This window comes from Nestor notabilis, unplaced genomic scaffold (genome assembly GCF_000696875.1).
Source record: "Nestor notabilis isolate BGI_N333 unplaced genomic scaffold, ASM69687v1 scaffold3695, whole genome shotgun sequence".
NCBI lineage: Eukaryota > Metazoa > Chordata > Aves > Psittaciformes > Psittacidae > Nestor > Nestor notabilis.
The window spans coordinates 109-20757 of NW_009928651.1; the positions used below are offsets into that span (position 1 = coordinate 109).

Consider the following 20649-nt stretch of genomic DNA (forward strand, 5'->3'; position numbering starts at 1 on the left):
GGTAAAGTTAGACATGTTTTTTGCTCCCAACTGCTTATGGGTGAATCTCAACCTGAGGATTGATTTTATTTCCTCTGCTAAGAAGTTATGTTCTCAGCTGATACTCCCTTAACGGACAGAGGCTTTCTGCAGCAGTATAGAAGCTTCAGACACACGCTTGTTTGGTTTGGGGGTTTTTTTAGCCACAAAACCACTTCTTCAGCAAAGGATTCTGGATCTGAGCCCATCACTTTTAGCAAAGATTGAACGACTGTGGTATTATGTCTCTTCTTAGTACAGCAGTATCACTTTTCTGTAGTTCAAATGCAAATTATGTTCAGAGTTTGTATCTCATTAATGAAGCCAAACACCGGGAAACAGCATTGAGGCTCTAGTCCTGAAAAGCCAACAGTTTTGGACAGTGGTTGGACATGCCAACACAAGGAACAAGCTTGAATTTTAAAAGGTGAGAGTATACTTAAATTAGCCCCTTCAGTTTTCTTTGGGATACTGCCAAAATACATGCAGTAAACTACATTCATGTTGCTTTCCATTGCAGAACCTCTAGTATCAGCTTACTTGTAATTTAATAATTATGCAGCAATACTATCAAATGCACAGTTACAGAATTTGGTATGATATTAAGAGATTACATAAATACATCTACTTTGTTCACTGGATAACCTTGTGTTCTGCAGTCTCCTTGTTGCCTATACTTCTCTCATATACTAAAAAGGAAATACTTTAACAGAATATGGTTATACAAGTTCTAAATATGCTTTAAAATTTATATATTAAGTTAGCTGTTTTATAAGTTTTATAAGTTTTTAAAGGTAGTTAACAACCTAGGCAGTCCAGGGAATCTCTACAGAGAGTCTGTGAAACCCAGAAAAATACCAAACCTTCAGTACCAAAAGTCGCCCTGAGGTGTTCAGGCTACAGCTTTTTAAATTCTTTCTGGCATCACTAGTTGAGAAAAATGTTCTTACAATTTGAAGATGCATCAGCATTCTTCAAGTTTGAACTGTGTAAATTCTGGAATTTATTGTAAAAAAAAGTGTTATCACAAGATAGTTGAATGTGTTCCTTCCAATCCTGTGACAGAGTGAGCTATCTATACTTACCAACAGTTAACATGCTTTGTACGCCCTCATTTTTCAGGCCATACATTGAACCATAGAAATCTATGAGGGGAACCTACAGCTGTGCCTTCCCCAGCACCTGACTCAGTAATACATGTTTGCTTGTTGCCACCCCAGGTAGCAAGTTTATTCTTAAAAGCTAAACTGAGATTAAATTTACCCTGCATCAAATCTAGCGAGTGTGCAGCCACTGTATGAGCTGGTTCAGTAAGGCAACACCGATAAAATCCATTAACTTCTTTTGGTTGGTTAACCTCTCATCAGAACAGTGAAAGCACCATTGTATGTCGTCAATCTACCCTGGATGAGGCAAAATGTCAAACAGCACTCAAAGGTTAAATAGCAGAACGAAACAGTATGAATGGCCAGGAAAGCCATCAATTTCCTGAACTGTTTTACTATGCAACTGTGCTAGCAATATGGTTAAGAGAACACGTCAGATTCTGCCCACAGGAGTGGAAAGGAGGAGAGCACAGGAAACCTAACTCAGACCAGCCTGAAGCATCCCAAGATCCACTCCGAGGATGCTCAGGGGGCAGTCTATCACTCACATCACTGACACAGGGATCTCAGTTGAACAGACTCACTCATACTAATTGCAGAGAAAAAAAACACAGTTAAGGACCAAGCAGACAGGACAGAGATCTTTTCTTTTATACCTGTTTTTATTGAGCAAATACAGTTGTTTTGAGGTGCAAACAGAAAAGGCTTATAATAATAAGTGCCTTCAGCATCCTTTTTTTTTCAGGGATAAAGGGAAGGAATTTGAAGAGTCAGCAGAATTTGTGCACTTTGAGGTCTCACCTCATCTAAATGAGCAACAAAAAACATCTGGAGATACTAGTAATAAAATAAATAAAAACCCCATTGGAATTAATCAGTGTTAAAAAAAAATATATAAAAAGGTTCAAAGTACACGAAACTTTTCTGTGTAATGACCGTAAACTGCAATATTGGTCATATATAAACACCTTGGTTACAGCAGACAAAATTTTCAATTCTAAGAATGTGGAGATGAAGTATGGAGTTTATTGTAAAGACACAATGTTTAATCACTGCACACAAGCTCCCCCAAGACTGAGATTTTCAACACATATCATGGATAAGCCTGTATGAGACTGTCTTAAGTAAAGGAGTTCTGAAATGGTGAGGATTTCTTTAGTACTTTTATGTTGAAGAGTACTGGAAATAGGTGGGTTTAACAGAGTTTAAAAAGATTACCCAAGGCCAATTCTTAAAAAAAAAAATCATCACTGGATAGAACCATTACTTCTGTCTAACTATTATGATACAGATTTATAAGAAAGAAAGACAAAATCAAATATTCAGGCCCCTTCCATTTGCTGAAAAAGTAAGCAGAAAAAATAATTAGAAAGTATGTGATTAAGGTATAGAAATGAGCTTTACTGAACCCTAATCTTGTACTTCTTACTGTCTAAAATTAGATATTGCTTGTTCAGTACATTGAAAATACTGAAGAGACGGGGGGAAAAAGTGAATAAATCAGTCTTTAATACAGTGAGTTTAGCTCTACTGCAAGGACTGTAAGACAAAAATCACCGTGATACTGTTAAATTTTAAGTGAAACTAAAGATCAGATGAAAATTCTTTTTTGTTGTCTCTTAATTAAGAATGACAATATTATGCAGATTTACCTACATGCATTCTTTCTTACTGTAATACATACAAATCACACAAACACATTAGTTCAAAAATTTTAATAAAATAAATTCAAATACATTTCATTTTCTGTCCACAGCTCCATTGTTAAATATCAAAGAAATACATAATTCTAAGAAACTGGGGAAAAAAAAAAATTGAGCCACAAAAGTTGGTATTGAGTATATAACTCAAGATCTGTCTGTCAAATTTGTCAAGATGAAGCAAATCGATCTTAAACCATCCACCGCTTAATATAACCAATTCTTGAAAGACACTGCTAAAATATTTACAATAAATAAATAACTTACATCACTTAAAGTAAATGCTTTACAGTTTCCTGAATCAAGTGAGTAAAATCAAAAGTACCAATGCAAATCATGTATAAACAAGTCTGTAAAATAATTCCCTCTACAAAAGGAATTGTAGAAGGAGGAAAACATGTAATAGTCTATTGCATACCATACTTTAGAAACAGTACATATACACATCTACAGACTTCAATACAATCTTCATTTTATTTTCTTGCACAAGAGGTTGAATATGGTCCATATGCCTAAATAAGTGAAAGCAGCAGCATGCAGTCATGTTTGTCACCATGTTTTAAGGTAGGGACAAACCTGTTTACACAAGCTAGTACTGGAAAGTATGTAAAATACTCAGCTGTCAATAAACTGAATTGAGAACATTCAGGTCCACAGAAGAGGTACAGAAATGCCTCGTAAAATTAGGCCCATACTAACTGCCTTAAGATGTTTTCTAGCACTTGTCTCTGTAAAGGTTCCCGCTGCTTTTATTTGTGTAGATCAGCACTTTTCAGAACAGAACGTATGCCAAGTAAGCAGCTTCCAAATTACAAGATTTCTAATAATGTTAAATACAACTCATCATTTTTTCTTGAAATGATTGAAGAGACTGTCATGTGTACCAATCTGAAAACAGATGCATTGTTCTTGCATACAGAAAACTTGTGCAAAAAAGTAATGAAAAGATGCTTAAATTCAGCTTCTACAGAGCTGGCAAGTATTTGAACATGAAAACCATTATATTTTGTTCAAATCAATTCATTAAATTTAATTTTTAAAGAAGAACAGATGTCTAACTACTATCTTAAAAAAGCAATATAACCATGTGTGTAACTCCTGGAATGGTGATAAAGCTAAATAACAGCTTGAAACCCGTATAAAATGTGCGTGTAATATTGAAACTGTGCACTTCTTAACATTGATCTAACGAAGCCTAGAAGATCAAGTGCATAAAAGTGTTTATAGCTAACTAATGTTTATTTTGATCTGTCTCCTGGTTTCACTCCAGGAAATTAACCATGTTTTGGCAAATAAAAATGTCAGACAACAGCAGTTCCAGAGCAACAGATAGCTTTTTTTTTGTTTTAATCTTCAAGTAATTTACTCACCAACATAATTTAAGGACTGCTAATGTAGTTTTACAGTAAAGTCTTCTAAAATAAAAATCAGTTGAGATGCAAGAATTGTTTCATAAGTTCATATGTTGTAAAAGCCACAGCCTGGGAAGGAATGCAACGAATGTAATTTAGAGATAAACCACGGTATAATCCTCTTTGTATTCCATGTTGTTGATACACATATTTCAGTGTCTGCACCATTGTACTGGAAAAGGAAGAACTCAAATCATTATTGGATACACACATTCAATAGTCAAAATCACTACAAGACACTTGTTACACTTAGTTCTTAAACGATCTATGGAGAAAACCCTATGGGACTTCATACAGTAAAGCATTACAGACTTTTTAGGACTCAGAACACAGCCTGAGCTTCTGCAAGAAATCTGGGCATAAGAGCTGGGAATTGGAAAGAGGGCAGTACAATTCCATCTAAAGAAATTTAAGTCTGAAAACGCCTGCCCTAATAGGCATGCTAAGACATTTTACACCAGAATGGCTACATATCTTCTGTTGTCTATCTGACAGGAAGAAGTTGAGAAGCATCAATTCTTCTTACAAATGTAATACAGAGTAACAGAAACGTAACATTGCTCAATTTTCTCTCAAAAGAGAAATGCTAAAATTTGTTATGGATATATTCGACCTTATTGAAAGCAGAATTTGCTTTGTATATGCAAGAAGAACAGTTTTTCTCACATACTTACACTGAAACTGAGCAGATGAGTGTTAAATGCAAAACAATGTAAAAATCTGCGAGGTGCTCAATATTTACAGGCTGTTAAAGATATTGCTGTTTGAGAACAGCTTCCATATGCCTCAAAGCTTCAAGGTTTCCTACTTGTTTTATAATCTCCTCCTCTCTACATATATGCCTACTGTCCGTCAAGGCACAGCTCTCCCAAACGTGGTCACAACAATATTGTTAAATTGGGAAGCCTAATGTCTGTAAAAGTAGTTCTCAAAAATGCAGGAAGTAAAACCCCAATAAAAATAATCACATTTTTATTTTAAGAGTATCTGGAGTGGAAAACAGAGAGGCGGGATTTAAGGCTGCTAAGGAAAACAGAACGTCAGCTTTCACAGTAAGCAACATACAGGTTTGTTTATTAAAGGTCACCAAGACAGACTATTGTTACTAAGACCCAATTCATCCTAGAGGAGATTCACAGTTAATCACGCTGGATTTAGATGTGCATTCAACAAGATTAAAAGTAACCAAGATAAAAGTGCCCTGGAATTTAATTTTATTGAGGCAATTTAAAGTTTAGGAAGTTTTTCAAGAGGAGTGCTGATTTAATCCTATGATTTTAAGGATATGGTACTTCTCTTTCTACTAGAGGAACCTCAATGTGTGGGCTGTGGGACATTACCACCAATGCAAGAAAAGTCAAACAAATATTGTGTAAAATCATCTTATGAAACAGATTCTGCGCCATTAAAAAAACACTTTGAAACATTTAGTTTCCGTAGCAGTATGCAGTCTCTCAGCAATCCCGCCGATATTAAAGGAAGACATCGCAAGTTGAGTTAATGCAAAAAAAAACCAAAACAAAACGTTGCTAATACAAACGCAGTATTATTAACAAAAGCGATGTGATTTCAATTATTTTTCCTAACCCCAGAATGATAATGGCAGCTTTGACCTGTGTGGAAACTTACTCATTAAAAGAATGAAGAAATCAACAACACAGTAGATTGGGGGGTTTTGTTTCGTTACTTTTAAAATTTTAAAACTAAGAATGTAACTTTGCTCAGACATCTAAGAATTCCATCATTATGGATGAAAAGAAAATACTTACAGGCACTTTTCAGAGTCTGGGAGAACTGCTCCTAACTGCATCCGCCTACGAGTTACATCAAGGGGATATCTATAGAGAAGATATTTGAACAGCAGTTCAACTAGAATAGTGTTTAAAAAAAGAATAAAGAAGTCCACGAGCAACCACCAAGCTCCCATTCAGGGAGTCAGGAATCTGGCTCAGATTCTCAACACAGCTGAAAGTTCTCCAAAAAAGGGAGACTTCCCCTATACAACCAAAATGAGCAAGTCACATCTCTTAATATATTCCATTTGGCATGAGTAAGGAAGACACATGAAGATCAGATGAAAGTATAAAACAGTCTGTAAAACGCTGGAGAGAGAATCAAAAATAAAATTAACAGTTTAAGGATTAATAGAAAATTAATTTGTAATGCAGTGATATAGTGAATAATTGATGCCATGTAAGTCTATTAAATTAATTTATTTTATGGACAACATAAAACATGACAAGGACGGCATGAAAATGGAGAAAGCAGGCAAAGTAATTTAAAAAATGCCAAATACAATACCTAAGACTTGTTTTTTCTTTTTTTTTTGTTTGTTTGTTTTGTTTGTTCTATAGCTTCACAGGTTACATTGTTTTGAAAATAAATTTGAGTAATAAAAATTCTGCAAATTACATTTATGGTCAGAATTTCATAGCCTACCAAACAAGATTCCAACTGATTTTAGGAGATCTGTCTGAATTTGTTTAATTGACTCAATTCATATATCTTTAAAGCCCTGAAGATTAAACAGATATTTAGTAAATTAAACAGTAGGAAATAACTGAATTCCATTGTCTGACTGGCCTGATTTAAAAAGTTCACTAATAATTAGACTTATAATAAATAATTAGAATTATGATAAAATCATATTCACAGATACAAGTTGCTTTAGAATGAATGGCTACATAGGAAAACAAACAAACAACCCCACAAACAATACCCAAACTTACGATATCGTCTGAGCTATTGCTCCAGCTATGCCACCACACAGCAGATTTACATGTGTTTTCAAAACTAAGACATCAGGATTATCTAATGAAGGCCGTCCAAGCAAGTTAGGTGCTTGAGCAAGTCCAATGCTCTTTAAGGTACCAAAGGTGAAAAATGAAAAACCTAAAAGGAAATTTAATGTACTTTCATAAAAAAAAAAAAAAAAAACAATTTGTTGATGCATCATCATAATGAACAAAAAGCTGCGATTACAAAATTAAACTATTTTCCAGTTCGTTTAGAAGTTTTTCTTCAGCAGAAGGAAATAAGACAAATAATATTTTGAACTTCTACACTAACTTCTGTCTAAATCAATGTTTATTATTAACAGTAGAAGAATTTTTTAAATAAGACAGACTGAGGGTTTTAAATTACTGGATTGCTTAGGAGTTAAGAGTAACTCCTAAGATCTTTTCAACTGAAGAAAATCTCTCATCTTTTTATTATGTGTGTAGTTTAGCTGGGCAGTTCTGATGTTCCTCCACTCCACATGGCTTTAGGTTGCCTAAGCAGTTACACGAAAGTCACCAGGAGATGGAGCCAATACAGAGGCTCTGGATCTGCACCCATAGAGCACTCTGCTTTCTCAGGGATCTACCCGTTTGAGAAAAAATATCCTAAGTGCTTTATTGCGGGAAAACTGGGAAGCAGAAGAGAAAGAACCACTCTTTTACCTCTCTCACTCTTACCTCCAAGTTTCAGAAAAGCTAGGCTTTGCCTATTGAAGATGCTTTAACACACATTGATCAATTATAGCTTAAGACTGAAGAGTTGCAAATGCTTCTACTGGCCTCTCCTCTCCATTCAGTAAAAAACAGAATCTTTTATTTTAACAGGAGCTAATTAACTAGGTGTACAAATGCATTATGTAAATTTAGTAGTGCACATAACTGAGGAAGGACTGCAACGTTCTGTTTTTAACTTACCTGCATATGGCGCCATTCCTACAATAGTTGGCATCAGCCCTCTGTAGAACCCACTAAAACCACCTTCCTTTGAAAGAAAAATACAAGTATGTTTGTGGCAAGAAATACAACAGGTATCTTAAAAAGTTATATGACTGTTCATACAAATTCACATGACAGCAACCTGATTAGCATCATCTAGCACAAAGCAGCTAAAATCAAATTCCATTTCTTCAGCTTGAAGAATTGAGAGAACTGCTGCCTTGCTCCACAGAATACACAGAAGTGAAAATGAAGAAGAAAAATCTACCCAATAGCATAATCTGAGACATTTCTGCATTACGCATCTCTTCTCCCCAGTTTTTTTTTTAATCATTACTACTTGTTCTTGCAAAGCAACTCCTCTCTCTGTTTTTGAGCTCCCACTTATGTAGTCTTAGCTGCATCTTAGCAGCCTAAGTAGAACCATCTAGATAATTTTTACATTAAAAAAACTCAATGTGCACACAATGAAGTCATGTTATTTTCCACCAAGCCACTATTTTCAATGCAGTGCAACATTCTTTAAAGAGCATACTTTGCTTTGACAGGACTGAAGATTAAAAGAAAAAATACCTTTGTGTAAATCATCTTGAATGCATGGATAATTCCCATGTACTTGTGTTCCCCTTTTACTTGGAACGCCAGACGAACTCTAACCATATCAAGAGGGTAAGTACAAATCACTGCTGTAATACCTTTATTAAAAACAAAAACAAAACAAGCAAACAAAACTCACCTACACCTTATCTGATTCTAGGATTATTTGAAAATTAAAATTTCCTTTTGTGGCAGTGAATATAACAGCATATACAAATTATTTTCTTAACAAAACACTGGAAGTCACTTACAATCAGCAAATAGGAACACTAACTTCAGCAACACATGAAGGATTTATGTTTATACTTTGTGTTCACTGAAGCGGCACACCTAGGCTTTGATTTTCCAAAGACTTAGAGGCCTAACTGTATTCACATGAGCAATCTTATTTAAGTCCATGGCTCACAAACATCAGGCTAAGTCAAGTGCATCAGCTTTTCTGGATTGCAACCATGAAACCTAATCCAACCATATATTGGGGGGGCTGTGGAAATTTGAAAAAAATCAAACCACTGAGGTTACGTGTTTAATTTCAAAAAGCTTGAGTCAGAATTTGATGTGATTACTGGATATAGACACGAGTCTACTGCATCTGAAAATGTGAAATACATTCTAATGACATTTAAAGGAAAGTCAGAGTGGTACTGATGAAGAGTACTTAACTGCATTGTATTACTATATTTTAATAGTTCATGTTAACACCAGCACTTCAGTTTTAAAACTCTGATCAAAAAAAACTTAAGATGCCAAAAAAATCAAATCTTGGGATTTATCCAGCTATGAACTGCTTCAAAACTGATTAGATGCTGACCAACTTATAATTTTGGAAACAGAAGTCCAGTACATAGAACAACTCCTCTAATAGTTACCTGAATTATTTCCTACTGCTGGTTCTTGAGGTAAACCACTCAATTGCTGACAAATGATTTGAAGGGAATAGTTATAACTGTTTACTAAAAATAAGAGGTAATTTCTGATGGTTATACCACCATCACATAAAAAAAAAAAAACAACCCAAACAAAACAACAAAAAAAACTAGGAAAAGGAGAAAAAGAAAGCAAAAACCTTAGTGTTTCCTAGCAGCCTCTCTGAATTAGTTAAACATTACCTTTAAAAACCAGTCCTACAGAACATAAGCACACTTTTTATGCTGGCAGGAAATTACCACCTCCTCTTAAGTTTTAATAGTGCCTGAATGATACCTCTTCTTGTAGGTGTGTAATTTCTCCTCCTTTCCACAAGGTCAAAAGAAAACCGTAACAAGGAGGGGATGAAAAAATAAAACCAACAAAACCCAAACACAACACAACTCCACCAGCAAACAAACTCTTCATAGGAAAGTAATTCTTTTTCTTTTTTTTTTTTTCCCTTTCTCTTAAAATCCTTTAGCTGTGACTTCTGGGAAAAAATGGGATTTCTAGTATCAGCCAAAATATATGCCTTCTTGAAGCAACTGCAAAAGGCATGTTACTACTTACTGTTCATATAAGCAAAACATACATACAAGGGATCAAGGTTTCCTTTAGGACTCAGAAGAGACACTATCCTTTCTGGGAAGAATGGTGATCAGTTTTGGGACACAAAATTATTCTGGTGAAATCTACAAAATTACTCATCTCTATTCCCTAATTATGAATTATCAGAAATCAAACCACAGCATCTTAAGGCTGATTCCCTGTCTTGAGGAAGCAAAGTCTACCCCAAATAATGAGAGTTGAGCCAAAAATCTCTCCCATGGTTGGTTAAACAGGAAGTACCTCAACAGTTAAGAGATACATGCTGCAATTCCCAGTGTCTGATCTGAATAATCATAGTAGGACAATGTAGCTCCTTTCCTCCTTTAAGGAACCATTTCAAAGCTAGTAGATTTTTTCCCTTGCAAATGCTGACTCAGAAGTCAAGGAAGTCAGAGAAAGACCATTCTTCACTTACTGTATTGACCTAGAGCACCTTTGATCACTCTTTGATCAAGATACTGGGTTACCTTTACTGAGATTTAGCATCAATGAAGCATAACAGGAATTAAGTGTTCCAAATTTGCTTCCCAGGCTTTGGGAGATAATTATGAGATTAGCCGTATAGGGATTTATCTCATCTCCCTGTTTCCCTACTATTCCTCCAATCTTAGGAATTTACTTTCTTTGGAAATAAAAAATTGTCTGGAGGAAAGAAAAAAAAGAAAGTTTTTTTTAAAACCTGTATTTACAGAGATCAGGTCCTGCAAACATATCCAACAGGCAAGTTTTTACATTTCTGTATGCTGCTCTTTGTACTTTATCATTAACTATGTAGATCAAATTAAGTAGTACCAGCCAGTCTCATCTCTGCCTAGCAAGATCATGGAGCAGATTCTCCTGGAAACTATGCAATGGCACATGGAAAACGAGGTGATTGGTGACAGCCAACATGGCTTCACTAAGGGGAAATCCTGCCTGACAAATTTGGCATCCTTCTACAACAGGTTGACAGCACTGGTAGATAAAATAAGAGCAACTGACATCATCTACCTGGACTTGTGCAAAGCATTTGACATTATCCCACACAACATACTTCTTTCTGAATTGGAGAGGCATGGATTTGATGGATAGACTTCGTGGATAAAGAACTGACTGGCTGGTCACGCTCAAAGAGGTCAATGACTTGACGACTGGTCCAAGTAGAGACCAGTGAGGAGTGGTGTTCCTCTGAGGTCACTGTTAGGACCAGCACTATTTTAAATCTTTTGTCAATGACACGGACAGTGGGATTGAGTGAACCCTCAGCAAGTTTGCTGATAACATCAAGCTGTGTGGTGTGGTTGACCTGCTGGAGGGAAGGGATGCCATCCAGAAGGACCTGAACATGCTTAAGAGGTGGGCCTGTGTGAGCCTCATGAAGTTTAAGAAGGCTAAGTACAAGGTCCTACACCTCAGTTGCAACAATCCCAAGCACAAAGACAGACTGGGCAGAGAGTGGATTGAGAACAGCCCTACAGAGAAGGACTTGGAGGAGCTGGTTAACAAGAAGCTCAACAGGAGCCAGCAGTGCGCGCTGGCAGCCCAGAAACCTATCATATCCTGGGCTGCATTAGAAGAAGCATGACCAGCAAGTCATAGAATAGTTAGGGTTGGAAAGGACCTTAAGATCATCTAATTCCAACTCCTCTGGCATGGGCAGGGACACCACACACTAAACCATGTCACCCCAGGCTCTGTCCAACCTGGCCTTGAACACCGCCAGGGTTGGAGCATTCACAACTTCTTTGGTCAACCTGTTTCAGTGCCTCATCACCCTCACAATAAAGAACTTCTTTGTATCTAGCCTAGACTTCTCCTGTTTAAGTTTGAACCCATTACCCCTTGTCCAAGGGAGGTGATTCTCCCCTTCTACTCTGCTCTTGTGAGACCCCACCTGCAGTACTGCATTCAGCTCTGGGGCGCCCAACATAAGGACGTGGACCTGCACAAGTGAGTCCAGAGGAGGACAAACGATGATCAGAGGGCTGGAGTGCATCTCCTATGATGACAGGCTGAAAGAGCTGGGCTCTTGGAGAAGAGAAGGCTCTGGGGAGACCTTAGAGCAGTCTTCACTACAAGCAAGCTGGAGGAACTTTTTACAAAGGCATGTAGTGACAGGACAAGGGGGAATGGCTTTAAGCTGAAAAAGGGTAGATTTATATCAGATACAAGGAAGAAGTTATTTACTGAGAGAGTAGTGAGACACTGGCACAGGTTGTCAGAGAAGCTGTGGATGCCCTATCCCTCGCAGTGTTCAAGGCCAGGCTGGATAGGGCTTTGAGCAACCTGATCTAGAAGAAGGTGTACCTGCCCATGGCAGGGGTTTGGAACAAGATGATCTTTAAGGTGCCTTCCAACCCAAACCTAGTGGAAGGTGTCCCTGCCCTTGGCCCCGGAATTGGAACAAGATAACCTTCCTTGGTCCCTTCCAACCAAAACCATTCAGAGGTATACAGTTCAGAAAGCAATAAGCACAAGTTAAAGCCTTGAACTGCAGAAGATAACTAGCTCCTTAACTAGTGTAAAGATTAATTTATCAAGGAGGAACCTCATGAACCAAGCAAAGCTTCAGGAACTATACAGTCAGAGAAACAGCTGATGACAAAGAATATTCAACAAACAGGTTGTTCTGGTTTGTGCTGGAATAGAGTTAATTTTTTTCCTAGTAGCTGGTGCAGTGCTGTGTTTTGGCTTTAGTCTGAGAATAATGCTAATAACACATAGATGTTTTAGGTGTTGCTTAAGTAGTGCTTACTCTAAATCAAGGACTTTTCAGTCTCTCTTGCCCTGCCAGTGAGGAGCAAGAAGCCAGGAGGGATCAGAGACAGAACACCCGACCCAAACTAGCCAAAGGGTATTCCATACCAAAGTACATCATGCTCAGTATATAAACTGGGGAGAGCTGGCCAGGAGGCACCTATCACTGACGACTACTCAGGGACCAACTGAGCATCAGTTAGTGGGTGGTGTGAGCAAGTATACTGTGTATCACTTGGGGGTTGTTTAGGGCTGTTTATTCCTTTCTCTCCCTTTATTTCCTATTATTACAATTTACTTTATTTCAATTATTAAACTGTTCCTATCTCAACCCAAGGGTTCTTATCTTTTTCCGATTCTCCTCCCCACCCCACCAAGACACAGGCTGAAGAACTGCCTAATATACAAGTCCTAATGTTTCTAGTCTTCCAGTATATAATTCTGATTCTGAATTGCACCTGAAGGAATAAACAGCAGAGATTCATTTTAAATGGTGACTCATATAAGTAACTGTTAATTACATACTGTTTAAAATTGAGACAGTTAGTATCCTCCCAGATCCATACCATTTTCTAATTGCATTTACTAAAAGTAAAACGCTAAAAGCAAGAACATTTTTCTGTATAAGTTTCATGGAATTTGAGTTTATTCTAGATAACATCTGGTCCTTTTTTGCTTTCTGATTTTTAAGTTAATCAAGTGCAGGGTAGGAAATAAACATTTCTGTGCTTTAGTTCGGATTTTTCAATTAGAAACTAAAAAATAAAAAAAACTTAGATTTGCAAAATCCTCCTGTGATATAGGTGTTATTTAATCATTTAGTTTCCTTAACCCCACTGACCTCTATGATTTCTCTATCTTCTCTCCAGTTCTCTCTTTCCTTAAAAGAACTTGAACACCATTTATCTGTTAATGAGGTGTTACAGCTGAAATTTAAATCACAGAAGACTCAGGAAATTCAGAGTTAAAGTTTCCACAGTAACTTTAACTTGGCCTCCTTAAATATATGCATTACAATAGGTTTTTCTTTTCTTTCACTCCACTACCCCCATCATCATTGCCTTGTTTTCCCTGTGGATGTGCTTTTGATCCTGTTTATCAGTTACAGAAGATATTGAGAAGTTTCCCACCACTTTGAAACTAATTCTGTTGACTGCTAGTAATGTTGGAAACACCAACATAGGCAACATTTAAGTATCAGTAGTGTAGACAGAAGTGAAAGCAGACAACTGTGTGGGTACTTGCTGTAAAGGGGACAAAAAGGGAAACAAGGGTTATCCGTTTTCAACTGCGTAATATTGGGCTCCAAGAAACCGCGAAGACCCCTCTCCACCAACACTGAGGTGCATGCAGCGTGCCATCTCCTTTAGTCAAATTTGGAAGAAACAGAATAATATCCCTTATTGGAGCTAGCAAGAAACTAAGCCACAAGAGTTACAGCAAGAAATATTACCAGTTGCTTTTAAAAGTCTTTTCTTATTTTGTTAGCAAACCTAGAGAACTTCCATATCAGATTTCAAACTCTATGCTCTTCTTAGTGCCTCCTTTCTCATACGTTCTTGGCATACTCAGTATAAACCCTCCCCTCTTATTTATCTGATTGACATCCCAAAAAGCAGTTAACGACACCTAGGAAACAAATAGTAGGACACTCACATGTGATAGTATTATTATACCTGATTGCTGTATTGATTTCACTGCATGCCTGAGTCTAGCTCATCTGTGCGGCTTTGGGGTTCTCCATACCAGACTATTGAGTATATTGTACTTAAATGCACCACATGAAACATTTCATTTGATCACAGTTTCCAGGTAGTACTGCATGCTAATTTTAGTTCTGTTACTTATGCACACAAACCAGATTTAACCAATAAGAGACTTCAAACAGTGCCAGATGCTATTAATTTATCTACGCAAAGAATTCCAACATGTCCAACACTGACAGAGTTAAGCTGATTAGTCAGTGTTTTCACAGTGCCTCAAATTGGGTTCCAGGTCTCTGACAAGGCTCCTGAAATAGCTAATAAGCTTTTCCTTTGGAGAAGGCAGGAGGGGAGAGGAAGGGTATGTTCTTTACTACAATTCAAGCTGGGGGGAAACAATGACATATTTAAAAAAGAAAAAAAAAAAAACAAACAGGGAAAAAAACCCACCCAAAAAAAACACCTAGGTATTTTTTCCACGTCTTTCAAATAGAAATCCAGCCAACTTCTGGAACATATCTTGTGAAATATGTTTTGCTGAGTTTTAGCACCTTTGAATTGTTTCACTTCATTCTCTTTCCTTCTGATGGCATGCAAAACCAAAATACTTTCATAAGATCTTCTTAGTTTAACTAAAGCTAGTATTAACAAACCCCATTATTTCTATTCCAAAAAGAAGCTAAATATTAATATTCGTGTCATAACCACTTATAAAACAGTATTTAGCCTGTTTTACAAAGTAAAAGCACATGAAGAACCACCTCAATTAAAAAACAGTCCACTATTACTTAGCTTTCTGTTTTTTCTTAGCTACTTATGGCTGACTGACTAGCAAAAGGAAAACAGAAATGTATAATCATACTATATACTGGCAGTTTAAAATGGGATTTTTCTACTGCTATTGCACTAATTGATAAATTATGCTTTTTAACATTCAAAAGTATGATCTAAATCATTACAACCCTCCATTGCATGTTGAAAAGTATAGACATTCCTGGCAAATCCAAAGAATCTACCCATTTAAGGATGGATTCTTACAATTCTCTAATTCTATGGGCTTGTATTCAACATAGTAGAAATGGCAGTCAGGCTGATGAGCCAATTCTCTTAAAACCTGCATCTTTATACTTCATCTTGATGAGGCTGGATTTTTTATTTTTTAATGCCATAATGAACACGGTAAAAACTGTGCTTTACAACAGAGCACAGAATTCAATGTTGAACAAATATATTTTAAAGAATACTCAAACAGTTTTCAATTAGGCAACTATTTGTTCCATTAACCATTTACTAGTACTTTTGCTTAATAAAAACATGCAACAGTTTGACCTGAGAACACATCAAACTATCCTCTAAACAAATATTAACTTTTCAGCAAAAGGGATGTCCAAAATCCAAGTACAGAACTATACCTGCCATGGATCCAGCCATTAATCGATGCACATGCCCCGAAATCCCAAGTTGCTTCTTTATTACCTACAAAATACAGAACATTTGCAATAATCGTATATCAGAAAACACAGGGAAGTACATCACACAGTTTAGTAGCACATTAATGCAACCTCTGTAGCTGTCTCCAAAAAGTTTACAACACTACAAATTCAAACCAAATCACCTAATTACTGTTAAAGGAATTTTCTGAGCATTGCTGCTGTTACCAAGCAGCAATATTTTCCTATTAAAAACATGAAAGTGCCAAAATTCTACTAACAAGGCAAAATGATTAGTTGAAAGTGCTTGAACTGTTTACTTCAGAAACTAGATTGATTATTTAGTTAACTTTAACATGTTAAACAAGGCAAACTGAATATTAACCTTTTTGCATGAGAGAGTGAAAAGGACACTGAGAAAAGCTGAAAAGTGAGACATTTGAGAAGAGTAAATTTTTCTTCTACACACAGCACATGAAACATACTCCTGTAAGGATGTTTTAAGACTTTAACTGGATTAAAAAAAAAATGCTTTTATCAAATAACTAAGACTATTTAAGAAGCAGTTTCTGCTTTCAAGAAAACAATTTCTTATCTTCCTTCTTTGTATTTTTTCCCATTCTACACGTTCCTGCAAAACATCTTGAAGGTTGTTGTCAATTAATAGATAAACTGCTCCGATGCCAAATGGTTTCTCAAAACTTGCAGATTCATAAATCATTTCATTATAAAGTATGGCATGCAGTCTTTCATTCAACACAACATAAAGGAAGCACAGATCAACAGCATTTATGATTACACCACGAAAAAAAGAAACTGGAAAGCTTGTAACAGTTACTTCTTTGTATCAGCCTTCTGAAATTTGCTCTTTAGGGATCACAATTTCAATCTCACTGTGTTCAGTAAAGATCATGCAATTTACTTCAGTGAGTATTAAATTTGACCTTCCGAACATGGAATTCCTCATCGCTAACAGTAAAATGGTATTCTTCACCACATACAAGTAATGCTTAAAACATGTTCACGCTAACATCTGACCTCCAAAAGAAGTTGCAGGGATTTATTATGTATTAATATATATATTAAATGCACAAGAGCACAAAGGAATCCACCAATTTTGTGCAATCCTGAAATAAGCATTTTCTCTTCCAGGTTATTTCTATCTAGAGCCTGACATAGTCATTTGTCAGGTCAAATATAACAGTCATATCCAGACAGACTTTCAGATTTAAGTTATTCAATCCATCAACTACTAAGAATCCCAACACAATAGGTTCCATTTCGCATTTTGTTGTTACATTATTCACAAAGGGCTACTTTATAGCAATATAAACAGCAGCACATTTGAGATTAACTTTTTCATTAAAAAAAGAAAAAATATTCTCAACAATACAAAGGTACAAAAATCAGTGGATTTTTTTTTTGCCTTAAGCAACACTACAAAAAGTTTCACTGGTGTCCTGACATTATTAGCGAGTAGATTCAGATAACCTTAATAAGCAATCTTAGAAAAGACATGCAGCTAATTAATATGACAGAAGCGTCAGTGTTAGTTTTGACCACTTAAAGAATCTGTATTCATTGTAGGCGGGGGGTGGGAAGGAAAACAAAATAAATTCAACTACCTTTTTATATTGGTCAAATGCCATAAACTGAATTGCGCCATATGGAAAGATTCTAATCATCATTGCCCCGTTTCCTTTATACAGCCCAAGGTAACCTTCCTTTTTGGGGACAGCACACAACGTAGAAAACACTCCTGCCAGCAATACAAAAAAGGTATTTTTTGTGGGGAGGGGAAATAATAAATCAAGCAAATATTACTGACAATAAGAAAGTATGCATAGAACTGAGGCTGGATAGCATTGCTTATTAACTGTGGAGAGTGGAAAATCCACTTTCAATGCCCAAACACTGCCAGAAGGAGGAGATTTAAGGTTAAGTCTTATCAGTTTTCTCACCTCCCAGACTCAGTGAACCTCTTTCCAAACCACACATTCAGGCCCCATGACTTGCCTGGACTGCAAGCAATCCTACTGCAGATGATGCTATCCACCCACTGAAGCTAATACTAGCAACAGAAGGAAAGAAACTGGTTGACTTGCAATTCAGCCAATTCAAAATAAATACTTAAAAATCTAAAACCATGGGAAAACAATCTAATATTGCTACATGCCATCATGGAGGAAAGGAAGTACAGAAGTTTAAGACTGTCACTACTTCCACCTTAAACACCTCACACTTCTTGTCCCAGGATTGTTAAAATGTGAAGCAATCCTATTCCCTTAATATGTAAGAAATAACGCAAGATCATACAAAGTCTGGGCAAAACCTACAGTTTTATTATAAACATATTATTAATTAGGCACAATTGCTATCAAATGGAGTTTTAAATTATTTTTTAAAGGACTAAATTAACAGTTAAACAGTTTTCATTCATATGCAACTACTTAATAATGTAAGAGCTGAACATGAAAAAGGCTTACACATGTATCTTACTTTCAGCCAGTAAAAAAAAAAAAGAGTAGCTGACAAACTTCAAATGGAAGTTTAACTACAAGAAGTATTATTTAGTTTCTGGAATTCTAAGAATACAACATTAAATGTATTTTTAATATGTCATGCAAATACTTATGCCATGATTAAAATTTCTCTCTATTCTGCCTTAAGGAGTTACTGTTCTTATTTCTTAAAACACATGCTCTGAGACTGATGCGGTACCAACGCCAGACCAAGGGCAGCAAGAACATTTAGTGAGGACTTTTATTAACTGATCAATCCATCATGTCTCTGCACTTAATAGGTATCTCACTCACATAATTTTCTTCTTTGCCTACATGTAACAAGGATGTGCAGTCAAGTCAGACACATTTTAAATAATCAGCATCATATCTAACACCCGAAATAGGGAAGAATAGAAGATTTTACTTGCTAATTATGGCACAGTACAAAGCAAACAGAAAATAAAAATTTAATATATCAGTCAAACCAATTTTTCAGCCTTCAATTCTAAGACTGCAGATTTGAGTGCATACTTATGTTACCAAAACACTACCCTACTTGTGTTTCCCTTTTTGGTACGGTCAAGTGAATATAACTCCATTAAATTCCGTTTCTGTTTAGTCTCTGAGGGGAAAAATTCCAAAGTTTCGTAACATGTAAAATTAACCTATTCCATTTGTTTTTCTTGACAAGTGTAACACACTTAAATTCAGAATCTAAGTTATGATGTATTTCAAGAACATATGACATAAAATACCTCAAATGCTATGCGCAAGAGGGCACTGTAACAGCCCCACAGAAAATGGTTCTGAACATGCTGACAACTGTAGGTTTCTTTTCTCACCATGATGCAACGCAGATGCAGAAGACACTGACTGCACCTTATGCCACGCACAAATCCAATTCTACCTTCAATTCACAACCACCATGCTGTTGTCCCTGAGTGAGCACGTGTGAGTTTTGCAGGATTCAGTGGTCACTATCTTGTAATCACCATCCCCTGCAAACAAGGGCTGCTGAGCCCTGAGAACTGGCAATCACTGTAGCGGACTGCAGCAGCTACCAGCAGCAGTGACAGTTCTTACATAAATGATCCAAGCTTTGAACCTGTGATTACCAATCTCCTGCTGGCTTCAGTGAGGGAAAGATCAAGGCCAGCTCTTACATGCCTTACTGAGGATTATTCTGACATCTCAATCTCTAACACACCAACCAATGCCACAACTTACTTGCACAGGGCTTTGTTTTTCTTCTTAAACACTAACAAAACATGGCACAGATACTGACCAAATGGATGCAACCTTCTGTCCAATCAATGCCTTTTTTTTTTTAATCAACCACATTATTGAATGTATCAGCATGCCCAAAGCCATACACATTGCATTTAAAAATCAAAAAAGAGACACACAGCAGCCATCTTACCTAGGTGTTTGTAATGGTGGTTATGAGCTTGCAGCAAAATCTTTACTCGATCCAGTGGTGCAGTAGTTGTTTTGGCACAACATCCTGCAACACCTTTCCAAGAGGGGAAACAGAAAAGTGATGGGGTGCAAAAGTTCTTTACATCAGAGACAAATAAGGGATTTCTTTAATATATTTTTTAATGGAATAGGGGAGGAGAAACTCAGAAACTGGAAAAAGCCCTTATGATGAGTAAACAGCCTCTATTAGAAGTAAGCTACAAAAGCCTTAAAGCCTTAATGAAATACATAAATTACTTTTCCTGATTAAAAAACCCAGGACTCCATCGCTCTCAGCTGCTGAAGTAGCAGCAGAACCTTTCAGAGAAAGTTGTTCAGGAGTTTTCTACCCGGTTTCCTCCTTCCCTTCTGCAAAAAACTGCCTTGGCTACTCTCCCCAGAGGAGCGGGCTACGTGTCCGCCGTGTACCCTGCGCTGCTTCAAAGCCAGAGATGCAACAGCAAGTGCGGCCTGACATGAAAAGCTTAAATAAACGAAACGTTTTCCCACCCCCTTGCAAACTAGCCACCTGGGACGACACCCCATAGGAAGAACAAAGAGGCTTTTTCCGTCAGAGGTTAATAACACCGGGTTGTGTTTGCGAGGCTAGCCCCCGCTACACCCCCCCTGAATCTTCACAACCGCAGTCGCAACTGCTTCCGGACGGGGACAACCCACCTTCTCCCCGCACGCTGGCGAGGACTAAGGCTCTCGGATCCTTTAACTGGCGACTGCCCGGGGCTCCTCGCTG

General features: G+C 36.9%; 1 protein-coding gene across 1 annotated transcript; it reads right to left on the reverse strand.

The window, feature by feature from the left end:
- Positions 1-3860: 3860 nt before the first annotated feature.
- On the reverse strand, positions 3861-19953 carry SLC25A16 (solute carrier family 25 (mitochondrial carrier), member 16; the record flags this gene model as incomplete). The annotated part of the gene is made up of 8 exons (XM_010014590.1): positions 3861-4408; positions 6006-6074; positions 6966-7128; positions 7932-7998; positions 8526-8647; positions 15919-15982; positions 17562-17695; positions 19861-19953. Coding segments are annotated over 8 exons (869 nt in total), but the record flags the coding sequence as incomplete, so codon positions are not given.
- Between the last annotated feature and the right edge of the window lie 696 nt (positions 19954-20649).